Source organism: Pyrgilauda ruficollis, unplaced genomic scaffold (genome assembly GCF_017590135.1).
Source record: "Pyrgilauda ruficollis isolate IOZ18807 unplaced genomic scaffold, ASM1759013v1 scaffold85, whole genome shotgun sequence".
In the NCBI taxonomy this organism is placed as follows: domain Eukaryota; kingdom Metazoa; phylum Chordata; class Aves; order Passeriformes; family Passeridae; genus Pyrgilauda; species Pyrgilauda ruficollis.
The window spans coordinates 4,065,658-4,078,645 of record NW_024530488.1 but is presented as its reverse complement, the minus strand read 5'-3'; the positions used below and the strand labels follow the sequence as shown (position 1 = coordinate 4,078,645).

The window sequence follows — 12,988 nt, the reverse complement described above, 5'->3', positions numbered from 1 at the left end:
TATGTTTGTCAGCTACTGGCACATCTCATACCATTCTTGATATAGGTTGAGCTTTATTACTTCAGTAAATGAAATTCTTGTTTGTTTTTTTTTTTTAATATCATGTGCATCCCTCTTAATCTATGAGAAATTACTTAATATGGTGGATATACTCCAGCAGTGGAGGGTGTATGGGGCACATTAACCAGCCAATCCAATAATGAAGATATTCATTAGCCAACAAAATTACAAAACATCCCATCAAAAAAAAAAAGCATCCAAAACGATTACTTCTTATATTATCTTTGCTCTGTCTGCCAAGACTGACCACATTACCTAATCACCAACGTAGCTACAGCACAATACAGAAAACTGTCAAAGATGCTGGATTAAACAGGAGGAGGAGTTATTGGGCTGCCAGCAACTGCTCCCAGGGGAAACACAAACAAAGACAAAACCAGTGCTCTGCTTCACCACAGACTACCCAGATAATCAAGCCGCATAGAATGAACAACAGCAACAAAATCAGAATAATTTTTCCTGTTGCCCTTTGTGCTATATACATCTGAGTAAATAAAGTTTATTTGGCATTTCCAACAAGGCTGTGGGTCACAATTCCCTCTTAGAGGAGGGTTTCTGAATTCCTCTAATAACTACAGATACCTGTGATCATGTTCTGGATTTAGTGATTAAATCCTAATTTACAGGCAGACTGTTTTGGAAATAAAAGCAAGCAAATGATCTTTGCTCACTCCAATAGCACAAGACACTACATGACACCTGCTGGAGAGTGCTGGAAGTGATTAATATTGTTTTCTTTGTGGAGCTTCCAGACTCCAGCAGGCTTTGTAACCATGCCTTTTCCAGCCCACCTTGCTCCAACAACTGTTCTGCAACTGCTTCTGGGTAAGAACCTTGCATAGAGAAAATGCATTATTCACACTGAGTAATTTATTATATGCACACATGCATGAAATAGCTGACCTTACTATTTCTCTCCCAAAGGTCCCAGAGCTAAAAGAACACACACAGTTGGACTGTCAAGCAGTATTTCACAGAAATTAAAAAAGCATAAAACCCCTCCACATCACAAAACCAAATTTCAGGGCCCAGAGAACACCCTCAAGGAGATCAAAGATCAGTCAGACAGAGCTCACCCTGGGATAGTTACAACTATCATAAATTCATTTAATGCAATATTTCTGAAAAATACATACAATGAATAATTTTAATGTATTCATTTTGAAGTTTGTTATTTCTGTACCTTTCACTTACACTGGCACAAAAAAATTGAGTTCACACAAAATAGGAAAGCAGAAAAAACAGTTCTGTTGCCAGAAACATTTGCTTCTTCCAGAGATAAAAGTACAAATATATCAGAAATGCAAATGCATTCACATGTAAAAAACTAGACTGTTGAAAATAAAAATGTCAAAGCTGGTGATGCCCAAAAAATTCATTTTTTACTTTGTTTTGGGGATGATAATGAGTTGAAAAATAGGAATATAAACCTGGACCTTTCTGTGAGATACAAAGTTTACTAAATGTAGATTGATCTGTAAAAGTGGAAACCTGGAAAACTGGAGACTAGCAAAAAGACATCCAATGAAGGATTTTCACATTGGCATGAACTATCATTACCTAATAGAACACTGCTGCTGGTATATACATTATCTCTCTTTGTATCTTATGGTCAAATCATTCATTACCATTACCTTCCAATTTGAATAAAGCAGCAGTTGGACCTACTGGCACCAAGGCAGAGAGCAAAATCACTTATTTTGCAAGTCCACGTAACATAGCTAGTCAGATTTTTATCTTCTAGCATGTACATTGTCCCATTTTCAATCCTTCCACAAAAGAAAAACTATATATATATATATATATATTTACAGATTATGGCAATTGTTAGCTGGCACTCCCCTGCATTGCTTCGATAGATGGAGCCATCCTGGCAAACACTGTATGGCCATAATATATGGATGCTACCTACTCTAGATTTAAATGCCATGATAGAGTCACAAATATGGATTTTCATGAGCAAGGTCCAAGATGTTCCTGCTCAGGAACCTCTCTGCAGCTGAGAGGAAAAGAAGAATTTCATCTTTGTTGCCTTAATGTACCTTCTGCCTCTGCTGTCATAGGGCATGGGATCCAATACATAGCTGCAGAAGGTGAGGAATGCTACAGAAATAGTTTTATCACTTCCAAATTAAACATGCAGACAAGATAAATAGTAGAAGAATTATGCTATTTCAGTACTACAACAGTGGTTTCAAATAGGAAAATGTGTTTGTGTAAATAGAGTTATAAAATAGTTAATGGAAAATATGAAAAATAATTATTATATTTAATAGTAAAAATATGTTCTTGAGCAAGGAAATCAATAAAACTGTACTTCTTAGGAATTTTTATTAACCTCCTCAGTGACCCATTGCCTTCCAATAACTCCAGCGATTACCTCTGCATTTTCTCTTCTATCAGCAAGCACACAAAGCATTCCCAACTTCCTCCAACATTGCTGAAACAACAGCTGGGCAATAGACAGTAACTGGGCCAGGCCACTGGGCCATAAGAAATTCATGTATAGTGGGCTCATGCTGCAATCCCTCCCTTAGGAGGATAATAATTTTTGTCCTTTTTGTGTACTATTCAATATTTTATGAAGATTTTAGGAGACTAGTAATTCTCAGGCCCCTTCTCTGATTTAAAAACTGATGGACTTGGCCACAGGTTTCAAATTACTGGAGAAGGAAAGATTAGCAAATGAACAGAGAGCAATTGTCGAAGTGTTGTTCCCTCAGAAACCAGACTAAAACACAAAGAAATTTTTTTTTCCCATCAAGCATACAGTAAAATCATACATAATCTCACAGATTTCCTGTCTATAAACATATCCATATACTATGAACTATGGAAAATGGATACATGAATTTTATTAGCCTATCTGAAATTACAGCAATTGTTGCTACTGTAATACATAATGTATCAGTCCTTGTCAGAAAAATATTTGTCACATTATTGCAAAAAAATTACCTTGTATTTTATCATCTTCTTGGTATAATTGTGCACCCATAAGATTTTATGAGCCACCTTTCCTACTTGGCATTCTATCAAAATGCAATCCTGAGGCAGAGGTTTCTTCCCTATTCCCTTAAGACTAAAGATGTTCTGAGTTCCAGCTGTAACATTTCTCAGAATAAGCCTTCCCTATGACACAAAAGGAGAAAAAAGAAGTTGTTTCATTATTGTCCAAGTCCCCTTTGGCTGCCAAAGCAACTCCTTTAGTTAATTTATCTCAAATCTAGGTGACACAGAGTGCTTACAAGAAAGGGCTCCTATTGACTTTCCTAGTTCTTTAATAAACCCATTGCTAAACAGAGAAGCAAACCAGAGAAACAAAACCTTTGGTTTTAAAGTTTTCTAAACCATTAAATTCAACAACATAAAGTTTTCATATTTCTCGGTTTTCTACTTCTTGGCTTCTCCTTGTAAAACAAACATCTCCAAGAACATATTATCTCATGCCTCGTGTCTCTCATATAATATTTACCTTTGCTCATTGAGTGTTTCCACCTGTCCTATGAGCACAGGGCTGAGCCTGTGAGAAATGGAGACCAAGGGGAACTGCCTTGCTCTATACAAACACCTGAAAGGAGGCTCTAGTGAGGCAGGGATGGGTCTCTGTGTCTCACAGGAAAGGTTGAAAGGAAATGGCCTTAAATTGTGCCAGGTTCAGATTAGACATTAAAAGCAGCTCTCTTTTCAATGAGAGCTCTCTTTTTAATGAAAGAGTGGTTAGGCATTGGAATAAAGTCCCAAGGAAAGTGGTGGAGTCACCATCTCAAGAGCCACCTGGACGTGGCACCTGGGACATGGTTTAGGGGTAACTATGGTGGTGTTGGGTTGACAGCTGAACTAGATAATCTTGGAGATCTCTTCCAACCTGGATGATTTTGTGATTCACCTAAATTATGTTCTCCATAATCATTTGTCAAAGGATTCAGGGCTTTTGGCTTTTAATAATTTTACAATACTGGATGCCTAAACTGCATTATATTTGGTTGGTAACACATGTAGAAGGGTTACTCATGCTTCAAAGAACATTTTTTTTTCATCTTTGGCAGTTCACGTATTTCAACAGCAACTTGCAGTCAAAATCTCTCAGCTGGGACACAGACAAAGCCACAAATACAGCTGTTATAGCCTTTGCTCTGCTCATCATTTTAGCATTTGGAATAGTGATTACTCTGATGGCAAAAGCAGCTGTGAAATGGTGGCTTAATTTGTAAATAAAGTACTTATCACATAAATTAATTTGTGATGTAGGCATGCAATGAGAAATACTACCTAATTATTTAGGTAATGAAATAGGATTTAATATAAGCATTTAAATTCAGAATAACAATGTATATTTTTGTGATAAAAATTCAGAATTTTTACAGAACATAAACTGTAGGATTGAAGGATTTCATAGAAACTAATAGAATTGAAGAATATAATAGAAAATTAAATAAAGAAGGCATCAAAATATGTAGTGAGGAAATCTATCATTACTATTCTTAAGCTTTACAAAATTAGTTCATTTGTGTTTTTACTTCAGATAGTAGTAAATCCAATCCTTTCTTTCTCTCAAGCAGATGCTTTAATCTTAGCAACTGTCTAAATGCTTACATAATTTGGATACTGCTGATAATTTTATGGGTGAAAGCATCCTTTTCAAATGTTGAACCTAATTTCTCTCTTACCGTTATTACACACTCAGCAACGGGCTTGAACGTGAGTGGATATGGAACTGTTCCACCTACGGGCACATTTATTACAGAAGGGCCATGAAAACACTGTCCTTCCAAAACTGCTTCAAACTTCCAGTCCCCACTGGATATGTTAGTCTGAAAGATGCAAATCAAAGTTGTAAATTAGGTGATGCATTTAAATTTTTTAAAGTGCATTTCAGCTTTTACTTGCAGCTATCACTGCTTCAGAGGACAGTACTCATTTGCTCCAAGTACTGGCTCAGAGCGCCTCTGGGAAGAATAAGGGCAGTGTATCTAAAAAACGAAATAAGCTAATAATAAATCTGTTATTCCTGGCAGCCAGAGATACAGAACCCCTACTTTCAGCAGCAATACTGTCAGCAGGAGTACTCATTAGAAAACATGAGCATGATCTAGCAAATGGTCAAGATGGAATTTGCAACTATCATTATAAACATTTACAAGTATTTTTATGATGCTGTTTAACGCTTGGCAAAATTCTGTTCCTATACCATCTGTAAAAAAATCTTGGTGCACCCCTTTTAAGTGCTGATGTGGTGTGCTGGTATATATTGCTTCATTTGGCCACTGCAATGTTACAGGATCAGTCTCATTAATTGAGAATTCCATCTCCAAAGGAGAATTTACAGTCCTGTGTTCTCAGAATCTGGTCTTTCAAGAGACTAAAGTACTTTAAAGAACGCCTATCCTGAGCAATATGAGCCTGAGCCCATTTAAGAAACATGTTTATCTTGCACCCAGATGTATCACAAGACTGCTTGGTTATGGTAAAAAGTGTGATATTTCATAATACATGCTTAGAGGCTGCCTAAAATTAGTAAAACTAAAATAATGCTATTCAGCCTCCTACTATTTGAAAGAAACAGATGACCAGACATTCAGTCTGGAAAAAAGAAATATTAACACTCATCTGAAAGATAAACTGTCACTCATGAGCTAATTCATGCCTTGCCAAATAGAGATTAATCTCATCTATCTATGAAAAAAGGAGGTAATCTTTTGACCTATACTGGTCTTCATCTATGGAAAATTGTACACAAACATCAGAGATAAAGAATGGATTTCAGGGAAAAGAGATGATACTCCAATCTTTGTTTCTGCCTATGAAAGTCTCAGGAAAAAAAGCTGTGCTCATCAGAGCTAACCCAGAGCCACCCACATCTGCAGTACCACATATCTAAGGTTTGATCAATATGTATGATTAATGCTTCAGAGTTAGCTGTTAAATTTCCCAATAGTTGAGCACATATGCCTGCATGGAATGTTGAAGTTTGTGTAGTGCCTCAGTTTTACCAAAAACTTGCATCATCATGTCTCCAATTCTGTAATAACAATGACATCATCTCTGGGAGAAAGCACAAAAGACAAAAGTATAATGTCCTTGTGCCAAGGATAAAATGAAAGAGAAAAAAAGACAGCAAAAGGGATTTTTTACTATCATGCTGTTTTATCTCTACAATATCAGGAAAAGCTTTATCCTTTTGAAAACCAGCTGACCAGGTGTAAAATTGGCAGGTCATCACTCTCTGCTAATCTAACATTTTAAAACTTGGGACAGAAGAAAAAAGTCATCAGGATTGGTCTAGGTTCTAGAGGAGGGCCATGGAAATTTGAGTGCTTAAGTTGTTTTATTTTCAGTGATTTCCAGTACAATTGGTATCAGATGTTTCCTTTATCCACAGTAGTGATGATTACATCAATATGTAACACAAATATTTCTTCCTAATTTCTAACACAAAAATTTGTCATCTGAAGAAATGCAGTTGACAAACACGGTCATCGTGAAATTCTTTTGTAACAAGTCATTCTAACACAGCAGGAACTTGTCTGAAAGTGTCTTCTAAAGAAAGATATTAAGGACAACCATAAACATTAGAAAATTAAAAGAAAATATTTGTTAAATTCTATTTCCTTATACTTGCTCATTAATGGCTTTAATTAATAAATCATCTAATTCCTACAGAATCTCTGCTTAATGTAAAATCTCACCCAAAACCTGTCAAGTGAATTAATTTAAACACAATTAATGCTAAGGGAGTCAAAATTTCCTTACAGGATTGTAGGTGCTTCAACCCAAGGTACCTAATGATTGTATTGGACCTATACCTGGAGAGTCTGAAAGGCAGAGATGGAACAGTTACATTCATATCATCCTTGAGAAAATCATGGAAACTCCAAAAGAAACTAATCACAGATCTCAGATTCAGCTGAGTTCTTATTCTGTTTCTGTCTCTAATTCACTGTGTGGCTTTAAGCAAACCAGCTGACCATTTAATCTCCTCCATTTATAAAGTGTTCCACCTAACACACATTATGACTGTTAGTTTGCTTGTGTCTGTAAAAAGTCCTTTGAGCACTAAATATTTGGTTCAAGAAACTAATTTTAGTAGATTGAATAACTCCATTTTCAGGTCCACAGTGAGCATATCTTTTCCCACTGAATACTTAATAAAATTTCAATGACAAATACAATACTGCTAATAAAAATATAAAAATATGGGAAATGTTCTGGTAGATGGAGAAACTCCAAGTAGAAGGAGTGTATATAGAAATGTAAAATATCTACCTCTAAAGTGAAAAATAAATCCATTTCCATAAATCCAGAAAAGATCAGAAGACTAAAACAAATCAGCTTAGAAAATGTCTGTTTAAACAAGGTAGAAAATCCTTTTACCTTTTTGTGTTATGCATCAGTTATTTTTAGGCTAATGTAACATTCAAAAAATCAATGTTTAATACATAAATTATTAATATCCTAAAACTCATGTGCAAGAAGAGATAGCACTGTAATATGGTTTCCTTTAATTTTGGTTTTTTTCCTTTCTTATGTACTAGTTCCTTGTACACTCTCAATATTTGACAGAGCATACAGCATGGTCTTTCCCCAGATATTCAGTCTTTTTGTTTGAATCTGCCCACACTCTTTTGACTACAAAATCTCAGAATAATTTCTCTATAAATTACCTCACTAGTATTCCTTAGGGCTCTACAATCAAAAGGACATAGACCAAACTGTAGTTCAGATCTCAGGAAATCTTTTACTGGTTCTCTCTCTTAAAGAATCTTTATTCCTTCTCTCACAGCTTAAGTTCATTCCCTATAATTTTGGGTTTGTTTTTTTTTCTTATTTTAAAGTTCTCTAAAATTTGACTAATAATTTTCTGAGAGAGATGATATTGCACCCATCTTCTCTCTCTGATTTTACTTTGCATGTGCCAAGGGTTTCACAAAGAAGATTTGATACGCAAAGAAGATATGATAAATCTATACACAATATACTGGCTATGCTTACCATGTTTTTTTAACTGCATGTAATCTAGTTCTTCTATTTTGTTCCCCAGCATGTCTCCTTTTTTTTCTTCAGAAATAGTGATCAAATAACTATTTTTTTCACTTTCATTGTGATAACGTTATTAAATAACAGACTAAAAATTTTGAGAAGAAAAACATCAAAATCAAACTAATAATTAACTTGAAGTAAATTATTTTTCCCAACAGGTTTTAAATTATCTACGACATGAACTTTGAGAAATAATCCTTGAATTAGTACGCATTTCTGCATTTCAGGACTGTAAATTGTAACAGTATTGATCTGAAATCCACTTTTTTAAAATCCTGAATCTTAGTTTAGCTAGCAGTAGAGGAGTGAACTTACAATTGGAATTTCCTGAGTCACTGTCTGGTAAGCTGGAGTCAGAAATTCGAGCTGTGCATCAGCCTGGTCTGCATTCACCACACACTCAATCTCATAGACACGAATATCCCAAGATGACTTCAGAACAATCTGACAGTGGTAGCAGCCAGCTTTCTTAGGAGTGAATTTTATAGGAAACTCAACTGTATCACTTCCAACTAAAAAAACCAAAACAAAACAAAACAAAAAATTGTGCTGTTGTAAAGCTTTTCAGGAACACTGAACTCACAAGCAGAATCTGAAGAGATTTCCAATAAACTGCAGGAGAGTCTTCCCAGCAGTACATGCAAAAATTTCCAAGAAACACCAGAATTTTAGGAGTGTTACCCTGTAAGTTAGTTTTCTAAAAATGGTACATTGGAGCATGTAAACAATATTTTCTATTGATTTTACTAGTGCACAGATAAAGGTATTTTAAAATATCTCTTAAATCTAGTTGAAGAATTTAACATATATGAATGTCTGTAAATATTTTAAAAACTGTACAAGCTACTACACATTTTTCAACAGCTACCATCAGAAATATCAGTGGTAGTACAGTATATTTTTTTAATACTGGCCAACAATTACTGAAATTCTGTTAAATGTAGTAGTCTTCATGGCAACTCATTACACCTTTCTCTATGTCACATTTTGGATTGATAGTCTGAGTTTACAAAATTGACAGAGGTGTCTAAGCTGAAACAGATTCTAAGTCCCACTTTCCCAATCTGCAGCACACAGGGAAAACTCCCCACTGTAATCTCCAGAGCAAGGAAGAAGGAATGCAAATGCAAAGCTGTCCATCTCTGCACAGAGCCAGGTCCAACAAGTGCTGCAAACATTTCCTCCTCTGTGCTTGCTTACAGAAAAGATCAGACTCTTCCACAGGATTTTAATTAGCCCTTGTAGGATACATTCCAAAGGAGAAAAGAAGGTACATGAGGAGCTCCAGTGATGGCCACAAAGAGTTCCCCAGTCCCAGAGTCTCTAAGAAACCTGAAAATTCACACGAAGACTGCAGCTGTGAAAACTGTAGTTTTTTACATGTGACAAACACTGATTCTCTTCACTGTTTTCCAAGGTTAGACACCAATACCTAAAGCTGGAAAAGATGATAAATCAGAGACAAGGTTCTGTTGTACTTGAAGAAAGATAATACAGTGTACAGAAAGATCCAATATATTTCTGCATGAGTTTTACTTTCTTGCACTATATGGAAATTTTAATTACCAATAACTAGTAATCAAATAAAGTTTAAAAATAACCTTAATAACTAGGGTTATTTTTGCCTGATTTGGACCCATATTAGAAAGGCACACTTTCAGACAGAAATGCTTCCTATAGAAAAATTTAAAAAGAAAAACCCTAAAAAGTACATTCCATAATTATAATATTTAGTAAAGCATTACTTCAGTAAAAAATTTGTTACTTATACATTTAGAAAACATATTTTATAATAAATCAGTTGAATAACTTAAATATGCTCAATTACAATGAATCAAAATGAAAACAACTAAATTGGTTCTATTTATTCAATAGGGTAAGTATCTTCTGCAGTGATACATGGTTCCTCCAAATCAAAATAACTACAGAAATCATTTGTCTTTAATCAAATTATAGGTGAAGATTGACTTTTTCCCCTTCAAAATCTTTTTTAAATACAGTAAAATAAACTGGGCTTAGAAATGTCTCAGCTTAGCATGTTTTGTTCTCTCAGTCTCATAAGACATTCAATAAAGATTAATTTAGGAATATATTCAAAGATTTAATGAACATAATCCATGGGGCCATAACTGGTTTACCTAACAATTTCTGAGAAAAGAGTGCCAACAGCAAGCCATGAGCATCATTTATTTAATTCCCATGTAGCAGGAAGCAGAGCCTGCATCCATCAAAAAGAATGAGGCTGGAAACATTTCTTCAACAGTGAAAAGTCAGGCAGAGCAATACAGGGGTTTGCTACAGTTTCCATTCTACTCAGGATTTTTATTGTTTCACAGGGAAGCATTCCATGTGAAATAAACTGACAGTTTTGTTTTCTAGATTTATGTCTGACAAATGCCTACAGGAAACATTCACTTGATCATATTGGGTTTTGTTGTGAGACAGTTGTCAAAACAGGGCTATTTGCAAAAACTAAAACTTCAGTGTGCAATTTCACCATGCACTTTTGGAGAACTAAATCACAGCACATGGGCACTGGCCATGTCCTCTGGCAACTGCCTGGCCTTTTGTGCCATTTATTGATTGCATAACACAATCTGATCACCAAAACTAACAAAGTTCATGCCCTCTGATTCTTAAAAATCTTATAACTCATCATTTTGCATCTGCCTGATCTAAAATCATGAGTTATAAGTCCTCTAACTGCAAATTAAGTCCTCTAACTGCATTAGCCTACAAACAGTACCTTTCAAAGAAAAGTAACAACAGTTGTTTTGACATTAAAATGTAAGAAAAAACATATTCTGTAAGGGAGTAATAATGGTTCTTAGTAATCACTGGTAAGCCTTATTACAATTGTGGGAGGATGAAATGAGTAAAAATAGAAATGTTACTCTTCCACACCACAATATGTTGTCATATTGCACATTATATTAGCTTTTGTTCAGCAATGGTGAGTCTATAAATTCAGAATTTCAAAGCTAAATTTCTCACTGAAATTATCTCAGTCTATGACAATACGCATGTCTCACAAACTGGTTAAATTAACTTCAAGACTGAATTTGCAGGTATAGACTCCTAGAAGGCTAAATAAGCAACCATAATTAAGAATTCAGACTCTTCTGACTTCTGTTTTTATATCAGGTCTTCAAATGGGCTCATCTGAATTAGAACATCACTCAACCTGATAGTCTTGAAAAAGCAACTACTCTTTTCTATCTCTTACTGAGTGCTTAAAAGTTTTGAAATATTTTGCTGCCACTTTTTATGTTTATTTATGACTTCATTTCACTTTATTTTAACCAAACAGATTTGTAGAAGGGTTTCTGAAAAACCTACTAACTGGCTATTTTTTCCTTTTCCTGCTTAGATACAGTATACCATCATACACCTAAACAAAAAGTTAAATACACTTAATCAGAAAATGAAGCTCTACTGGGGAAAAAAGAATGAAAGCAGGTTTTCTTTAATTGATCTAAAAATAAAAATGGGAGACACTTCTGTTCAATGTCTTGTTATGAATATTCATCAGCTGTGTTCGTGTATCAGTCAGGAGCCAGTGAGGAGCTGTGTGGCACTACATAGAGTAATTGTAGGAGGCTGGTTGTTTAATAATCACTGAGCCTAATATTTATGAAAAATACTCACAGGCACTCTAGAAACAAGTAGTCACAACTCTAGTGAGCAATGCTGCCAAGTTTACTTAATACAGCTTTAAGAACCTTGTCATGAAGGTGTTTTCTTAAGCCATTTGATGAAGAGCCCCTGCTGAAAGGGATTAGCCAAATTATAAGGAATTAAACTGATAAAATAGAGTAATAATTCAAAGACTCATGATCTAAAAACACAAGAGCTAAGGTCTCTCTAAAACACACACTCAAAATTTACAAAAAAAATTTCAAAACTGATCCTTTGTGACTGGAAGACTAAATAAACTTTCCTACAAACAAGCAAGAGGGCTCAGAACTATTACAAAGACTGCACTGAATGCATAAGAAAATATTACATGGAAAGAGGATCAAAACCAAGTATTTTATATCACTTACTGCAAAATGGTAAGTTAACGTATAATTAGTAATGAAGGCTTATAGTGAAAAGATATAATAAGAGCTAGCTAGAGACTTCTGTGGTGCAGCTCCTTTCTTTTTTGCAATCTAGATTTCTCTGAAGAAAGGGTTTCTTTTTTTTAAAAAAAGAGAAAGAAGTAAGTCACTAGTAGCTTTACCAGAAGCCACAAAGAAGTCAGAACAATCTAAATAAATTAACTGTAGGAACAATTATTGAGAAAGTAGAAAATATCTAACAATTACTGATAGTTCTGTAGAGAAAGATTTTTCATCATTCACTGGGTAGAAAGGGGGGGGCGGGAATGAAAAACAGGAGAACTCTTCTTGGATATTCTTTGTAAGTGTAACAGCAGGGAGCCAACATTGTCAAATCCTGTAGGAAGAGGCAGCAGAACTCTAATATTAGCTTGTGATACTGAATCTAAATTAGATAGCAAGGCGGAGCAACATTTTTTCATTGAAAATTAATTATAAGCTTTACTTATTTATATGGACAATTTTGATGTGAAATAGTACAACACAGCCATCAGAAAAAAGGTTTTAGTTTTATATTCATGCCTAGTTTTTCCATGTTTATTTTTATAAACATAGAAAAACCCTAAACCATATGGAATTAAAAAAAGCATTCCCAGTGCATGCTTGCCTTAGAAAATTTCAATAATGCACATGCTAATAAAGTACAGAAATTGCTCATCAGGACACACTTGCTTAGGTGCATAGCCATTTGAAAATTAAAATCTACCATTACCATATAGGACTGCACAAATCTATCATTACCGATGGAATACATTTGTTTATTTATCATGCCATGTTGGGATTTGATT

General features: G+C 34.8%; 1 protein-coding gene across 1 annotated transcript in view; it reads right to left on the bottom strand.

The window, feature by feature from the left end:
* Window positions 1-12,988, bottom strand: part of CFAP47 (cilia and flagella associated protein 47) — a 259,734-nt gene that overhangs the window by 135,771 nt on the left and 110,975 nt on the right. The window contains exons 46-48 of the mRNA XM_041487933.1: window positions 8,413-8,609; window positions 4,728-4,871; window positions 3,016-3,189 (exon numbers count right to left, since the gene is read on the bottom strand). Of these exons, the coding sequence (XP_041343867.1) occupies window positions 3,016-3,189; window positions 4,728-4,871; window positions 8,413-8,609 (515 nt within the window). The remainder of the gene's footprint in view (window positions 1-3,015; window positions 3,190-4,727; window positions 4,872-8,412; window positions 8,610-12,988) is intronic.